At 40.4% G+C, this 18,271-nt stretch overlaps 1 protein-coding gene across 2 annotated transcripts in view; it reads left to right on the plus strand.

Moving 5' to 3' along the window:
• spryd3 (SPRY domain containing 3) overlaps positions 1–18,271 on the plus strand; it is a 75,382-nt gene that overhangs the window by 10,825 nt on the left and 46,286 nt on the right. For both annotated transcript variants that reach the window (XM_084918353.1, XM_084918354.1), the window contains exons 4-6: positions 630–754; positions 1,461–1,596; positions 1,688–1,876. In XM_084918353.1, the coding sequence (XP_084774479.1) occupies positions 630–754; positions 1,461–1,596; positions 1,688–1,876 (450 nt within the window). The remainder of the gene's footprint in view (positions 1–629; positions 755–1,460; positions 1,597–1,687; positions 1,877–18,271) is intronic.

Genomic DNA, 18,271 nt, shown 5'->3' on the forward strand with positions numbered 1-18,271 from the left:
CCAGTCCCAAGGCTGGCTAAATGGGAGGGTTGCGTCAGAAAGGGCATCCGGTGTAAAATCTGTGCCAAATCAAACATGTGGTCCATCCACGGTGCTGACCCCTTGGGAAAATTCAATTCAATTCAATTAAATTTTATTTATATAGCGCTGAATCACAACAAAAGTCGCCTCAAGGCGCTTAAATAGGGAGCATATGAAAGTACCTTTGTATTTTTTGAGAGTATATGGAATATAATATCCCAATGCAACACAGCAAGTTACTTGTATATAGTGTAATCGCTGTCGGTTTATGTGTTTTGTCATTTGGAGGACAGCGTGCAAACACCATCTGCATTGGGTTCATACTAATAGTTCTTTGCTCTGCATAGCCAAATACCTCTGCCAACAGACACTGCAGACCACCAAGAGACGTGGTGGCACTGAATTAATTTAATGTGATTGTAAATGACCTGGATACAGTTAGTTCAGGCTGCGGATTTTATATCTGAATATTATACCCTTACCCTTGCTTCTGGCATTAGACACTGACTTTTATCGATGTTTTAGGCATTATTGGCACTGTGGCTTAAATGAACTGTAACTGATGCCACTGTAGTGTGTTTTCAATATATGTGTGTGTCTTTGTGTAGGTGACCATAGTGGACACAGGAGTGAGAGGGACCATTGCTGTGGGCCTGGTGCCTAAATTCTACAGGCTGGACCACCAGCCGGGCTGGCTGCCATACTCTGTAGCTTATCACGCTGACAACGGCAAGTAAGTCAAACTGGAGTTGCCTATACGCTACAGGGCAGTGGTGGTTTCTTGCATGGTTTGGCTGCTGCATTTATATATTGGTTCGGTAGTGTTAACTTGCTCATTTCCTCATTTCTTGGTTTGTTGATATTTTGTTTTGTGTGACTATTTTAATAGTAGCAAAAAGGAAATTTAACAGAAGTAGTTTAAGGATATTTTTTCAGAGTATTTTCTTCTTTTTGTTTGATGAACAAGTAAATAAGCAGCAGGTTCTTGTGTTTTGCTTGCTTCGTCCTATGAATACTGTGTGTTGGATTTATACACGTGACTTACTTTTCAAAGCAATACATTCTGCCTCAGGAACTGATTCATATGTCAGCATCTAATTTCACTTGATGATACCAAATTTCAGCACCAGACAGATGTGTGGCCAATTATCAAGCCAAAGTGAGCTGTAATTATGCGCTTCAAAGTAATTGTGTTTACATATTTTTAATTTCCTTTCATGTTAAGTGAGATAATGGAACGTTTCGTCTTGTCTGGCTGCGTTTACTGAATATTTGAAATAATTTTTGCATTCTTTTACTTGTTTTGTGGTAGAGTGCGACAGCTGTGGCAACACAAGGTTTACGTAGTAAAAGCTGTACAAGATTACAAAGTATGCGGTTGTAGTTCAAAGAAGCTTGGACTTTTCTTAAAAGGATTTTTATCTCCTCTTTCCATTTAGGTTGTATAATGGCAACCCGGTAGGGCAGCAGTTTGGCCCGAAATGTGCTCGTGGTGACCGCATTGGCTGTGGAATACACTCAGAAAATATAGAAGCAGGTATCACAACAGTCTTTTTCACCAAAAACGGGAAAGAGGTAGGTATTTTTGTTTTAATAATAACACGCTCATTTCAAATGGGCACGCAGGGTTGTTTATTCAGGATTTTTACACCCGCTTTCTCTCCAGGTGGGTTCAGTAGAGGTTCCTGTGTCGGCAGAGGGGCTGTTCCCCGCTGTGGGGATGCACTCTATGGGGGAGGAGGTGAAGGTCGACCTGCAAGCTGAGTGGTTCCTGGAGGAGGATGATAGTATGATGATGGTTGACAGCCACGAGGACGACTGGGGACGACTTTATGACGTCAGGGTGAGCGGCACGGTAAGAGAAGGTTCTTTTTTTCCTTCTTTGCTTGATTAAAAGGGATGTTTGGGAACATTGGAAGTTCAGTGCTTTTGGTTATAATTTTAGTGGAAAAAGGTTATCGTAGGTGTTAATTAATTTGCTTGGGCTACCTCCTAAACATTACTGATCAGTCACTCAAGCCACATCGAGAAGGTGAAGGAACTCGTGTGCTGCTTCTCCGACTCTCTCAGCTCTGATGTTTAATGTTAGTGAAGATTTTGTAAAACCTCTTTTTTGACTTAATTTCTGTGTAATTTTGTTTTTATATCACAGTTGAAGAGCAAAGCCATTAATTATGGGATGAACAGTGTCAGAAGAGTCCATTATGGGATGGCTGCCCTGCATTTTTTTTGTGTTTGTGAGACGTAGTGAAGAAGAAATGTTAACCAGCAGACCTAAAATCAATTAGTTGAAAAAATTTAGTAAAATATTTGTTCAGTTCAGTGGTTCTTTAATTTTATAAGGACGATAATTATGAAATCCCCTTTATAATCCTTTATAATAATAGGATAGCTTATGTTAAAGCATATGTTAAATGCATTTGTCCTATTACCTCAGAAGACTTCAGTGTGCCTGTGGTGTCACGTTTTTTCGGTTGTGTTTTGACCCTCAAATGACAGGAGAAGTAGAGCATATAGGTCAGCATGTGACTTAAAATCATGAAAATTTACCTGATTCTCTGTGCTGTGGATGTCTGCAATGTGGCTTGATGCAGATTCTATTGACAGAAAATAGACCTGGAACTTTTTATGTTGATACAAAGGGATGTTTCTTTGTATCAACATCTTTCTTGGATGTTTCTTCAAATTAAGAGCAACTTACAACTAGGGATGGGTATCGTTTAGGTTTTATCCGATACCGGTGCCAAACCGGTACTTTTGAAACGGTGCCGGTGCTTAAACGGTGCTCAAACCGGTGCTTAAAGAATGGAGAACACCAACTTTGTCCAAAAACCTCTCATGTTCAGCTGTTTTTTTGTAAAAAGATAACAATGTTAGCCTTTTCTGCAGCTATGGGGCATATATGGTATCACTCTGGGCTGGAAGCAGCGCTTAAACAATGGAAAAAACACAAACTTTGTCCAAAAACCTCTCATGTTTAACTGTTTTCCACTTTTTCTTTGGTCATTTTAGCCTTTTTGGCCAGGGTGAAGGGAGTATCTGCCATCAAACAAGAAGACAGCCGCATGTAGCTATGATGATGTTTGCTAGTTCACCTTACATGCATTAATGTAATAACGTGGTTAGCCTACTCAACGTAAATTACACACGAACAACATTAAGCTACTCACGCAGAGAAGAACGGCTGCTGCTGCCATCATCATCCTCATCATTTCTGCTACTCTGGCAGGGCTAGGGGCCAGGACTCTCCTCTTCGGGTTTTTGGGGGATGTTGCTCCGGGTCCGATAACTGGCAACCCACCCGCAGTAGATGTGCACGGTGTGAGGTCTCGCAGCAAGCTATCAAATACGGCGCGTTTCTCGGCTTTTAAAAAAACGCTATGCGTCGCCAGGTGTTTCATCGGATTTGAGGTGTTACCTCCTTTGACAGTATCACAGTATCAGCTTAAAGCACTTGTTGCAGGCTGCCATCATGGCACCGAATACCGGTACCCATCCCTACTTACAACCAAATCACAGAGACACCAAGTTTGTGTTAGTAGTCCCAGGTTTGGTGCCTGTCCAACTCTGGCTATTGTTAGCTTACCTGCTAACATTAGCAAATAGGCAAACATCCAGCAATTAGCATTAAGTCGCTGCTTTTTTGAGTCTTTTCACTAGAAAAATGTTATCTGAAGCCACAACACTGTTTGTGTTCTGCTGTCAGTCCTCTGCAAAAAGAAAAATGAATATATTGCTGGTTGTACGCAACTGGGAGAACTGAGGAAGCCACATTAGTATTCATTCCAACACTGGGAGTAAACAGTGTCTAATACATGGAAAAAATTGCATAGCATATTGCACATAAGTGAATTATTGTTGTAGCAGCTGGAAAAGAAGCAACAAGGCTACAAAACATTAGATTTTCTTGCATTCTGAAAGTGAATCTCTTTATTTAAACATGTCAGCCTTATTTAGAAATGTTCTGAGTTCATTAAATTATTTAGGAGATGATGTTTATTTACATATTGGTACTGTTTTCAGAAGTATAATGGTGTGGTGTACTCGTGTATAAGTGGTTGAAGTATTTGCCTGTTGTTTATGTTCCTTCTTTTGGGCCATGTACAGTATGTGAAAACAAACACGTCGCATGTGGTTTTTTGAACATATGTCTTTTGAATGGGACAGATTATAGTGTGGCTTTTCTGCAGCTTGCTCTTCTGTGCGGTTGTTGACATTCCACCATGTTTGTTCTGTACTCTTACAAGATCCTTCAACTGCCTGTTCTTTACCAAATCCCTCTTTGTTGACAGCTGTGCTTAATGCTCTCTAAAGTTCGGGGAAAGCTCCAGACACAACCACTTCAGTTTGAATTATTTTGTCTCAGCCGTTGTATCATCTTGCCGTGACGGGATTTGGGTCACCTTTGGAGGGGTTTTGCAGATTGCTTCATGACATCCGCTCAGGAATTTTCCTTTGAGTCCTGCACACATCACTTTCATTAACAAGATAAACAGCCAACTTACAGTAAAGGAGTCATGTCTGCTGTGCTTTCTCTGCCTTTCTGCTGCATCAGAGTCTGGGGTGATGCAACAGTTTGCCATTTGTACCCTCAGAGCTTAAGCACACAAGCAGGGCAGTACACCAACTTTTTATCTGCACATGAATCTGAACAGGATCTACAAAACTTCCATTAGGTTGCTGGATGTGGCAGAACGCTTTCCACATGATAATCATTTAACTGCCATCATAATAAGCAGACATAATAGTACTGTGTTAGCGGTCTAACAAAATAAAAAATAAAAAAAACCCACCACTCATACAACACTCACAAAACATTTGGTGTTCACATTTTCATTCAGGTTTGCAGTCACAAAGAAAAAAAAAATTAAGGCTGCTTAAAGTTCAGACTCCATTCTTTTTAATTCTTGGATTCAACCACCCCAGCTTTGAATGACTTACCGTTTAAAAGTTGCCCTTATTTATCTTACACACAGCTACTCAATTCAGCCACCATCTGAAACAAGCCATCTATTGCTGCCTGAAGTTGATCTATTATGCTAGTTTTTAGCTCTGTGTTTTTATCCTAGCTTTGCATCATTCATTATTCCAAAGTCCTACTTTATCTTACCCTGGGCCTCGGTGCAGATCGGCCAGTTATTCGCTGTCTGATATAATCAGTTTTAGGTTTTATACCTTTTAGACGTTAAAGCTTAAAAAACAAAACAAAAGGCGAGGGCTATTTTAAAACTTTGATGTTTTACGATGTTTTTTTTTTTTATTACTGACATCAGCCTGTTATGGCGTCACACTGTGACATCATAGGGCGAGGTATTGAAAAATTAAAATGTGTTGTACAGCTCTCTCCATGGATTACTCGATATGGTTTCTTTACATTTTTTTCAAGGTCAACTTTGACCTCGGGCGCTAACAGTGAAGGTCAAGGTCAAATGCTTAGCCAACCTACATACTCATGTCCCCCGAGGCCTAGTATATTGTTTTGAAGTTTTCACCAAGATTAAATCAGGTCGAGCTGTTATTCGTACCAACCATTAGGGCTGTTCGATATAATGATATATATCGGCTGATGATATAAAAACGTCTATCGTTTCCTATCACGCTATCGTTTGTTTCGTGGTGTTGCAAAATAAACTGTTTACAGCAATATTTTTTCATCATTTTGATGGTCACTGTAGTGGCTATATTAATTTCTTAAAGTTCTCTCTTTCTCTTATATTTAATATGACCACACTACGGATGGACAAGCGCCTGTTTTTACGTGTTGCCGTTAGCAAAAATGATGGTAAAACCATCGCGTGTCTCCGCTGTCCGCTTGTTTATTTTCCATGTAAACCTTTCACAATAAAGCTCAACAGGATCTTATTTTGAAAAGATACTGTTGAGGCTTTTCAAAATAAACTAAAATCATGTGAATGAGTATGCCGAGTGTTCGCGAATGAGAAGCAAAAAAGAGCTGTCAGGTGCTAAAAAACAAATGAACAGGCTTTTCCCCACAGCATGCCGTGTAATAAATACAAAGAAAACGGCGGCTGTTACAACTTATGTCTAAAAATATATAGTTAAACGACGCCCAGTTGGAAACACTAAACGCAAGTCGAGCTGCCCGAGATTCACAGAATTTACAGAAAAATGTTAAACTTTTTTGACTTATATCGTTGTCTTATATCGGGATATGAGATTTTGGTCATATCGCACAGTCCTACCAACCATCATAAGGTGAGGTAGGGTAGTTAGTGCCTCAGATTGGTAAAGTGAAATTGTTTTATTTTCTTAGCCAGTGTATGTCTGTGTTTCAGCCATAAAGTTTGTGATGCATCTTTATAACCAACCGTGCTAATGTTATCTGATAACTTGGTACTCACACCCTCTCAGATACGGTAACTTCTGGCTGCAAAGAGGGTGACGTTAATGTGGCTACCTCTTATATACAATCTGATTATGATTCAGCAGTTCGTGGTGGCGGCTTGAATGGAACTCATTGTTGGCTCAACTGTGTCATCAGAGGTATCACAGATCTTTATTCCCACCTGTTTACAGTGGAGGTCTATAACACCTTTGTTCTGCTTCAGCAAGTAGCCACAGGGCTACAGGTAGGTCTGTCATTGGCACAGGGGAGATGAAGGCCAGTGTGTGGGTGAGGAGGATGATTCAGCCAGCCGTCTTGCTCATTGTCTCTCTTTTCTGTTTTTCTGGACCGCAGAGTGGCAGTGGCACGAAAAGTGTTTTTGGAGCCAAGTGCCTGGCAGCACACCAGGTTGTAAAAATTCAATAAGTGCAGGAATGGGACTCTAAGGAATCTTTTACTTTTTCTCATGTGGTTGGAGGTTTTCACAGCTGGGCTTGCCTGGCCTGGCAGTGTGGGCTGCTCGGCAGTCCGGCAATAATTTTTTTCTTTATTCTTCCTCCCTTTCTTAGTCTCTTTCATGAAGAAACAGACATTAGCCTTAAAGGGACAGTTCACCTAAAAGTCAGATGTATGTAGATTCCTGGAGTATGGAGTGCTGTTTTTCCCTTTATATTATTTTTGGCGTGTCTTGCCCGGTTTTGGAGATATGAGCTGCATTGATTTCTACCTTTTCTTGATTATACTGCAACTTAATTGCACTTGACTGATGGTGTTCAAAGAGCTCTTTAAATCACAACTGGAGTAATTTTAAGCAGCAGTTATTTTATCTCTACTGAACTGCGTCCACCAACTGTGACACAGTTTTGTGTAATCTATAAAGTCAAAGCAAAGAATTGCATGTATATACATTTTAATAATAATAATAATAATGGATTGGATTTATATAGCGCTTTTCAAGGCACCCAAAGCGCCCTACAATGCCACTATTCATTCACACACTGGTGGAGGCAAACTACGGTTATAGCCACAGCTGCCCTGGGGCAGACTGACAGAAGCGAGGCTGCCATATCGCGCCATCGGCCCCTCTGGCCAACACCAGTAGGCGGTAGGGTAAAGTGTCTTGCCCAAGGACACAACGACCAGGACAGAGAGCCCGGGGATCGAACCAGCGACCTTCCGGTTACAGATACGCTTCCCAACCCCCTGAGCCACGGTCGCCCCACAGTCTACTGCCACAAAGGGCAGTGTCACAGTATGTGAAGTGGCTGTCGCTCCATTACCTACAGCTTTCACTAGGCAGCTGACTGTACCCCTACTCGGTGACAGTAGGCACTTAAAAGTATGACAATGTTTAGGATTTTTTTTTTTCAGGACTATATTTGTGTGCCTGCAGTCTCTTTATCGGTTTTTTGTGGTAAAGAGAATGCCAAGTGTGAAGGCAAAGGATCACAGATACAAGAAGCAGAAATGCGCTGGTGAGAAGCTCAGAGTTGAGTAGCCACTTCTGTACAGCGAAAGGAGTTAGTTGAGGTTTTTTGGATATATCCTGGGAACAGATTCTTGGAACACCCAAGACATGCTGGGGAGATTATGTCTCTGGTCTGACAGAGCTGCAGGTTGGGCCAGGGAGGTCTGAGTAGACCTGGATAAGTAACTTCTGGTATCCATATTTATGTTGGGTTATTGGTCCTTCAATTTAGCTTGGGCCAAGGAAAAAAAAGACTGTCATCGTAATAATAAAAAACGTATTTGTAGTAAAGTGGAATGGAATGGTAAAACAACTGAAAGTGTCGCCTCCAGCTATTGTTTCCATTGTGTGCTTTTTTCCTTCTTCATCATTGTGGTTTCCTGCCTGCTCAAGATTTAGAATATCCATAGTTCTTCTCCTTTCTCTCTCCCTAACACAAGAATTATACAAAGGACACAAACACAGGATCTTAAATATGGCTTCCCAAAAAGAAAGAGCCCTTTCATCCATGAAGACTTGCCTTACTGTGGCAGGTCCCTGTAATATTAGCTAGCTGCATTCTTCTTTTGGTTGTATCTCTCCATCCAGCCAGCCACCTTCTTCTTCTTATCCAATTCAAGGTTGCAGGAGGGTTTTAGCCTATTCCAGCTGTCATGAGTTAGACGTCGGATACACTCTGGTCTGGCCAGTCTGCTGCATGGCTAACACAGAGAGACAGATAACCATTAGAGTCACCAGTAACCCAAACATGAAAGTCTTTGAACTGTGGGAGTAAGCCGGAGGGCCCACAGACGACACATACAGGCACACAAACAATGTGGAAGCTCTACACATAAAGGCCCCAGCTGGTGGATTCAAACCCGGGATCTTTTTGCTATGACGCACAGAAAGGAAACTAGCTCCTACGTGAAGGTGGTCACAGCAATTTGTGAATTATTTTTAACTGGAATGGTCTAGTTTTTGGGATGAACTGTACCTTTAAAATCCATTATGTGATCACCGTTGTGAGGGTTTAAGTGAGTGCTAATACTCGGACTGATAACGCTGTCAGGTTCTGACACATACAAGGATTTTGTGTACACAGTGAAGACAGTGAAAATTTTGGTTTAAGGGGGAAGCAAGCAAGAGAGAGAAAGGGAAAGTGTGACAGAGGAAATGAAAAGCTCGTTGGAGAAGTGCAGTTTTGTCTTGATCATTGGAACTCTTTGCGTAACAGGATTATGCTTCAAAATTATGTCAGCCACAAGGTGGTCTCATTTAATCTCTTTGTTGGTTTTGACTTTTAATTCACTTCATTGTGCGGTTTTAACCAGTCTCAGTGTGCCTCAACTTTTCCAGCTGTCTTTGGACCTGCTTTTCTCTTCTCTACCCTTCTTCTTTATTCTGCTGTAGTCAGTTATTCTGCTTTTACTCTTGTCCATCTCCTCTTTTCATGTTTTTTCCACTTTCCTTTTTATCTCTCCTCCTGTCATCTGCCCTCATTTTTCTCCTCTACCATCAACTCCTTTCCTGTCTCCTTGTTGTTCCTTCTCTTATCTCCTCCATACATGTCTCCTGTCCTCTCCCTATTCACTCATTTTTCACCTACTGTACCGCATACCCCCCTCTATCCTTGTCTCCTGTCCTTGCCTTTACTTTTATCTCCTCTTTCCTGCCCTGTGTATCCTCTTTCCTTGTTCCATGTCCTCCTTTCTTCTCGTAGTTTCTCATCCTAGTCTCCTTTACTTCTCCCATCTCTCCTCTACTCTTGCCTGCTTTGTTTCTCCTCTTCCTGTTTATTCCATTTTTATTATAGTCATGTAGATTTTAAGTGCAGCCTAAAGCTGTGAGGTAAATTTTAAAGGTCATGGAATTTTTTCTTTTCTTTTTTGTACATGTGGCTATGCAACAGACATTTCCAGTGTCTCTGGTTTCTGAAGACTTGCGGATCTACCGTTACGTTGCCATAGATGAATTGGTCATCAACACCTCACCAACATTTAGTCAAAACGGTGGAATAGTTTTTACATGTTAACTATTTAGCAAGTATGGATAATCACTGTTCTGGAGGATGGTCATCCTTGGTGGGTGGATGGGTGGTGAGGCAGGATGATGGAAAAGACTGCTGCAAGATAAATGAGTTATCTGGCTGGTATGCTTTTGATGAGAAGTGCAAAGCCGCAGAATGCACAGAACACAATGGCGATGGTAGTGACTTGTCTGCAGCTAAGTCTTTGCCTTTGTGAACTGTTTATTTTACAGTAGGGGGATGGCCACTCCTGTTTAAATAGGTGGGTTTCTCATCCTAGAGCACTCTTCATACCTACCTTGCCAAATATGTAGACCTCTTGCTCTCTTTGATGCAGTCACGTGTTTCTCGCTGTCTCTCTCTATCTCTCTTTTATAACTCTTTCCATTTTATGTCTTTTCACCAAATATTACACTTGCATAATTCATCTTGCATGTCCTTGAAATGGCTCTGACGTAGCTGGTATAAAAGAGATTACTGCTTTGGCTCTGGCCTCTTTCTTTCTGTTTTGAATAATCTTTATTTTGATGCAATCTTTGTTCCTTTCAAACTTTTTATCACTCATCTGAAGGCCATTTGTTGAGGGTAATAAATGCTCTCAACTCGTGCTTCTCTTTTAATGGAAAAAATGAAGTAAATCAAGTGACTTATAGTTTAATGGCTGTGTCCTTGTGGGCATGAATTTAGCTTTAAGGAGTTTCAGTGAAAGTTTCATGTGGCGAAAATAGCTTTGTCATTAAGCAAAATGTAAACTTGGAATGTTTTCAACAGATGCAATTGTTTCAGTTTAGGAAATATAACAAAGACCTCTCTTTGCTACAAGCCTTTTTCTGCACAGTGTGATCATAAAATTCTGCTTACAAGGAATGAAAAACGTTTCTTTTTTTTTAAGCCTTTTAGGATCAAAACCACAGAATGTATAAAACACAGACAAATCCATTGCGGTATCACAGGAGATCATAGACATTGACTTTTTTTTTGGTACCTGTAAGTTACCATGTTTGAACTAGAAGGCGTAGTGCTAATTTATTAGCTAACATTTGCTAGCTATGTCTATAAACTATGGGTGTAGCACTCAAACCTGCGAATAGATGCTAAAGCTTCAGTCACACAGGCCCAGAGACCAGTTGGAAACCCTTTGGGAGCCAGTGGCTGCAAGGGAAAATTGTGGTTAGTTGCTGAAGATCGCTGCCAGTCTCTGTGAAACCCATACTTGGATAACATTCGAGGACCGCTTGGTAACCGCAGAGAGGTATAAAACTTTGCTATTGATTTGATTGGTAGCAGGTAGCCAGGTGGTTTGTACCACACGATAAACCATAATATTTGTCAGATAATGCCATTAAAAATGCTCCAGAAAGCACCAACATCACAAAAATAGTCCAGAAATCCAGTCCAGTGACTCCTGTTAGTGGAAGTGAGGCCTTGCAGACAGTGCCTGTGTTGGGACAGCACTGACTCAACTTGAGCCAGACCTGAAACTTTAGAGTCCAGTGGGTTATTGGTTTTGAGATGTATGGTACCTCCTACAACTTTGGAACTGCAAACCTCTGTAGATTGAAGTTGTAGCCAGGGACCAAGCTCTAATTATCAGTGATGATCCGCAGTCCTAAAACTTTGAAATCAATGGTGATATTGCCAATGAGCACGTGTTTCTGTTAAGAACGGGAAGTTTACAGATTATGGAACTTTCTAAAATTAACAACTTTGGAAGTGGGACAGAGGAGCTTAAGGAGACAGACTTCAGCTTTTTAGTTGGTTACAAAAACATTGATCTCAAAATAGAAAAAATTTCATGCACTTGATTTAGCCACCAGTTTACATCTGTAGACTCTGGAAAGGTATGTGCAAGATTAAATAAGCTATAAAATAGAATTACATGTGCAATACAGAAGGTACAAGTTGAGTAAGTACATAGTAAATATGCTTACAAAGCTTAAAAACCCTCCTGACTCACTCACTCTTACAATTAAAAAAAAAATACAATCATATTCTTGGTATGTGAGCTATTTAACTATAGTATAAATCACGATGCTCAAGGGCAAAAAAACACCAGTTTTGAAAATGTTGACATGATTGGTTTCTTAGAATCTGTTTTATTTGTGCCCTGAGAAAAAGTATTGAAAAGGTACAAAAAACAAAATCTGAGGAGAATTTAAATCAACAGTTGGCTTTAATAGTTACATATTGGCAATCAAGTTCAGTTATTATTTAGATTATTTCAAATTACAGAAAGAGTACAAATCATGACATTTATAGTGTTAATAATCTTATCAGTTTCTGGGAATTAAAACATACCAGTAGCACGACGTACATTCTAACATCTGAAAAAAGAGAAATGTGTCATTGACAGTTATTTTATTGAATATGGACGTTGCAACCCACAAAGGGTTTTTTGCAAGTGAGCCTCGTCCTTACTATGATGACAACTGTCTTAAACTGACAGAGCTTTCACTAACAAAGCTGCAACTTAGAAACGTGTTCTAATAAACAAGAACAGATGTGTGAAAATGCCAGTCACTCAGGTGTGCTGATGTTGTGACAACCCTCTTTCTGTATTTTTGCAATGGGGCGTGCAGTGCACTTACAAACGAGGCAATATTAACCGGTATCTCAAGGACTAGAATGGCCGACAATGTTACCACATGTCCTCGGCTTTTTCTTTCATTATCCTTCTTACCATCCAGATGTCAAAAAAACCTTCAGTTCTTCTTTGGGAAGCAAATGATGTGCCTTAGTCAGCAGATGTTACCTTTTCAGTTGAGGTTATGTACATCTTAAAGGATCATTTACCTGATGGATAGCTTTAGCTTTTATACAAAAGATATCTAGGCTTTCAATAAAATGCAAAGACAAAACAAAAACTGCAGCATGTACTGGTAAAACTATGACTCAAACACGTGATAAGTTTTTGGCTTTACATGGTTACATGTACTTTTAAATGTAACAAATTTCATTCACTGTTGTTTGGGGAATTTGTCTGCTTTACTGTTTGACTAAAGATGTTTTCATCATAGAGACATGGTATTTGTCTTTATCAGTAAGCACATATCTGATGTTTATACTGTACATGCAGGGTGCAACATATACAGTGCAACCCTTTTGATAAATAATGTAATGAAAACTTGTAGAGTTTACAGTTTTCCCTTAATGCCTTGACTGAAAGTACTCCCTATTTAAACCTATATTTTAAACCACTAGCAGGTGACGTGAATAATGTTGGTCATCTCTAACCCACAGAACTAGCTGGTTATCAGGGAGCTTTTAAAATAAAAGCAAAGGTTGCTAGTAAACTGATTGCAGAGGGTATTTTTCTTTTAGCAAGATGAGAAATAAAATTGAAAAAAAAAAAAAGGTTGCCAAATATATCTGTTCAACCTGTTCAAGTAAAGTTAATATGGGAACAATGAAATAGAAAAGTGTTGCCTCCAGTACCAGATAATTAATATGAATAAAATTAATAATATTTTATATACACGTCAGATTTCTGATTTACTGTGAAAGGTAGTGAGTCTCTACATTTTCTCTTCTTCTCTCAAATAATATAATATTTACTTGATTCATTCTTAATTCTCATAACTTTGTTTAATGATGGTCTTCTGTCACGACTAAATCGTATTATGAGACAAACATTCAGCATGAACCTTTTAGTTTCTTTTCCCTGTGGGTTAATGAAGGTGTGAAAGTGATTGGATTACCTGACATTAACAAATGAAAACAGCTGTTTCAAGCACCGGCTCTCCTGGTAAATCGGGCCTTTACCGCTGTTGAGAAAAGGCTTGATTGATTGTTTAGCTTCAGGGTTCAGGGTTCCTGTTTTACACTGGTAAATTTAATGTACCTTTGAAAGTGATCTCAAGTTCTCACACATACATTGGGAGATTTATTTTTTTCTACCTTTCTCTTGACTGTCAGCAGCAGGTGTCTTAGGCAAACACAACATGTTTAATACTCTACATGAATGATGTTTTTTCGCTCGCCACCATGCTTCTGCTCTGCTGTTTTTTCTTGAGAGGAGGCATTTGGCTGGCTTTCCACTGCGTACGTGCGGCTCAGTGCGAGCATGAGCCTCCAATCCCCTGCCTCCTGTTGTCACAGCAGTCACTGTGCCCACCAGCTTAATCCCCTCAGCTGCGGATGAGCAGGCCGACAAGTAAGTGGACGGCACCTGAGTCTACAGTTATCGGTTTTCCCAAGTGTACCGTCACCCCCTCGTGCCCATATCTCCCTCCACCACTCCCCGACATGTAGAAATTGGAAAAATATTCAGGCCTTTTTTTTGCACTGTATTAGTGCACAGAAGTTTTTCAAAAGCAAACAAACTTGTCGACACACTGCAGTATCCTCACAGGAGCATCTCCTCATCTGTCACGCAGCAAAGTGTATGTGAATGTGAACCACTGTCCTCCATCGCTGCTCCATTCCTTGTTTTACCTTTTCCACTTGCCAGAGCCAGCTGTAATACCAACGCCCCTCAAAGGTTGCCTGCTTCCTTCCTTCCTTCCTCTGGGAACAATAGTCATGAATCGCCACCATGACACTGCTCCTGGATGAAAGTTCACAACTTTCCCATCAAGTTGTTGTAGTTGCAACCTGATGATGGCACCATCATGATCGCCTCCCATTCTTTGAACTGATCAGCGTGAGAAAAGAGGAAACTATGAATAACTTAATCCAGGCTGGGCAGAGTGAAGCCTCTTCACACAAGATAACCCAGCTGGATTTATAGCTGACCCAAAGGATGTTGTAGATGATTATGAGTTAGAGATGGGTGTCAAATGGAAGGAAAAGCCAACAAAAAGATGTCGTAGTAAGGCGTTGGTCCGTCAAATGTTGCCAGAACAGCTTCAGTGTGGCACTGATTTTCTGAATCTATGAAACTCTTCTAGCGGGATGGGATCCTTCTTTCAAAAGGTCGTTCTTCATCTGTTGTTTTACAAGGCAGTGCTACATCCCTGAACCCAATGTTTTGACCTGGCCTCGAAAACTCTTGAAATCTTTATCTGATCATGAACCTGCAGGAAGTGCACAAAGCCAGATCAGTATCCCACGTTAAAGTCCTGGTTCCAGACTTTGCAGAACACTGCAGAAATCCCACATCAGTGTCCTGAAGAGTCTGTTTTGTGGCACAAAGAGGGATGTGCGCATTATTAGGCAGGTTATTCACAACGGTCGTCTCAAAGCGCTTTATAATGTAAGGTAAGAACACTGTAGTGCTACAGAGAAAACTCCAACAACCAAACAATTCACTGTGAGCAAAAAAATTGGCAACAATGGGAAAGAGGATTTTGTTGTAACAGGAAAACACCACCAGCAGATCCATTTTCAGGAAGGCACAGCCATATGCTGCGGCTGGTTGGATGGTAAGGGAAAGCGAAGACAAAGGGAGAGAACAGAGAGAGAAGAACAAAACTCTGATCAAATCTGATAGCATGTGGTATATAAACATATGGGATGAAACGAGATATATGCAGAAGGTGCATCATGGGAAATTCTCCAGTAGCTTGAGCCTATGGCAGCACAACTAAGGAATGGTTCATGTTCTAATGAGAGACCTTTATCAAAGTTTAAAGTTTAGAGCTTTACCTTAAAATTAGAGGTAGTCTCTGTCTCCTGAATCCAAAGTAGGAGCTGATGCGACAGCTTGAAGGGTCTGCCTCCTGTTGTAGTTTTGGATATGTTAGGAACCACGTGTAAGCCTGCAGTCTGAGAGTCAAGTGCTCTATCGGGGCAATATAATACTGTAACGTCTTGAGGACTGATAATTCAGAACATTACGCATGAGGAGAAGGATTTTAAAATCAATAGTTTATTTAATGAAAAGATGTAACAAAACATACATAGCATATCTCGCTTGATCTAAATGCTGTACAATTCACGTCATTTTCACATCAATCAAACCATTCAATGACCCCTTGTGTCCTTTAGATGGGGATATTTCCATTCTGCGGTGGCTTTTGTAGTCATCACATCTTAAACCCACTTAAACACCTGTGCTTTGTTCTGCACTGATGTTTTAAACGGTGCTTTCCATCACATCATCAAAGCACCAGATCGGGAGATATCTTTTGGACAAGTGGTGTTAATCCCGGTAGTAGAGCTCCAGAGACATGCCAAATTCCACCAAAGATTGTGGAGGTGTCTTGCGCCTTGTCACATGGCCTGGGCAATTTACGTTGGTTTTTCTTTAAATTTCTCACTCATCTGAAAGTAATGAAGTTTAGCTGAACTAAACTCATAAGTGAGAAAATGTGTTTGAATGTTTGCATTTGCAAGTATTGCTTTGCAGTAATGCTTCTATACTTACTGATAACCTAAAAATATGAAATGTACCTAGAGGGCAGCCTAACCCATTTGCAGATTTCAAGTGCAAATGTTTCCTATATATGCATTTATGTTAGTAAATCTATTTCTCTTGAAATATTCTTGGGGAATACAGTTTGGCTTAGACCTTGAAAAGGTGTAGTCTTTGGACAATAGTGTTGACTTGGATCCTCATCCTGTTATAAAACACCTTCCTCATTGCTCTGAATTGTGCTCTTGTTTCAAACATACAGCAGCAGTCTGGCAGCATGAATTGTTAGCACTAAGAATTTATTATTCTAAACCTATGTGTTGCCATCTTTTCATGGCATCCTCTCTCGGGCTCTATTTATTTCTTACCCAAGAGTAATGTTGAGGTTTTTTTGGGGGGTGGGGGGGTTCTGGCAGTGGCAACCATCCTGTGAAACTGTTAACTTTTTACGACTTTGTCCAAATAAATCAGCACTGGTGGCAATACCTGCTGGCACTGGAGCCCCGAGTTAATTTGGGCAACATCTTCTCAGCAGTGGTAATGGTGATAATAAATGGAGTGTATTAAAAGGTGACGAAAAGCTCCGCGTGGCCAGTGAGCAATGAGGTGTCAGTGAAGGGCAACAATGTGGGTCTTTGCTCGCAAAGGTTTCAGCTGAATATTCTCAGGGATGACTGATTGATTGAACCGTCAAATCACTGCGTGTGCCTATTGTTTTCCTGTCTTGTTTCATGAAATAACTTGTGGTTTGTGTTCAGGTTTCATGCGTACTCTCTCACTGTCTTGGGTGTTACTGCAGGTGGGCATGTTGCCTTTAGGCATTCTGCATACACCCAGGCAAATATCATCTTGTCTTCTGACGGTAAATGTTCACATTTCTTCACCTCGCTTGTTGTCAGTTTTGTGGTAATTATAGGTTGCGTTTAGATTTTGCATATAGTTGGTGCCAAGTGAACTTTTGAAGGCGGTTTGAAAAAAAAGAAAAAAAGTTTGTCCTAAAGGAACGTTCATGAGATGTTTTTCTGCAAAAATGCAAACAAGATATTTTTTCAGATTGAGCGGGAAACCTGCTCTAAGCATTGTTTGGGCATGTTTGCAGTGCTTTCTAATGAGTAGGTTGTAGTACGTTGTAGTAATTTTGTTCAGGTAATTTATTCCTAGGTAAAGTGGTGCGTTGTGCTTGTAATGTAAACAGAGTCATGACATGAAGAAGACAGAGTATCTTTTAACTGTGTTCCGTATCAGTGTCGGCATTCAGTACTCATAATCTGTTGGCTGGAAGCCCATTAAAAAGCAGCAATGACAGAGTGGCTGTGACCAGCTGCAGCATAATGGCAGTAGTTTTCATCTGGGATACCTCATGCATTAAAAAAGTGACTGATGGACAAGTCAGATTTAGCTACTGGAGGCCATCCAACCCAAGTGAGAGATGAATTAGAGCAGGGAATCACAGCCTCTGTTCCAAGGACAAGGCCAGCTCATATATTTTCCAAACCAGGGTGCCACTTTTGGCCTGGATCAGTCAACTTTCTATGTCCATATTTTTTAGTTTTTAAGCACACAAATGGCAAGGATTTATTTTAAGAAGGATCATGAACAGAAGAAGAGAGTAAGAGGGCACAAAAAAGAAGGTGAAACAATGAGAAATGGAGATGCTCAGATATTGATAATGATGTTTTAAAATAACAATTTAGCTGATTCCAAATGATTTATATGTATTTATTGTAATTGCCCCTTGTATATGTGCCACTGTAATTAAATCTTCATTATAAATAAAAAATGGAACTAACCTAAGCTTTTAGCCTTTTATCATATTACACTGTTTCCAACTAAATTTATTGAAGTAATGCAAGCAGGACTTTCCAGCCTCGGTGTAGTGGCACATGAATGGGTTCTCTGCCTGTAGCACGCTTCGGTTAGCATGCTGCAGAACTTCCATTGCTACCTGCAGTCCAAGAGGGTGCAATGGGAGTTACATGTCACTTTCTGGGAAGACCCGGTCATCTGGTCACCCTACATTCATATAGGTGACAGTACTAAACACTGCACCATCGTGATGTCCATAAGTTAGCGCATATGCAATAAAAAGAAAAGCAAACAAATCCAGGAAAAACATGTTCAGAATGAAAAGAA

This window comes from Perissodus microlepis, chromosome 20 (assembly GCF_051167445.1).
Source record: "Perissodus microlepis isolate ML-2025 ecotype Zambia chromosome 20, ASM5116744v1, whole genome shotgun sequence".
In the NCBI taxonomy this organism is placed as follows: Eukaryota; Metazoa; Chordata; class Actinopteri; order Cichliformes; family Cichlidae; genus Perissodus; species Perissodus microlepis.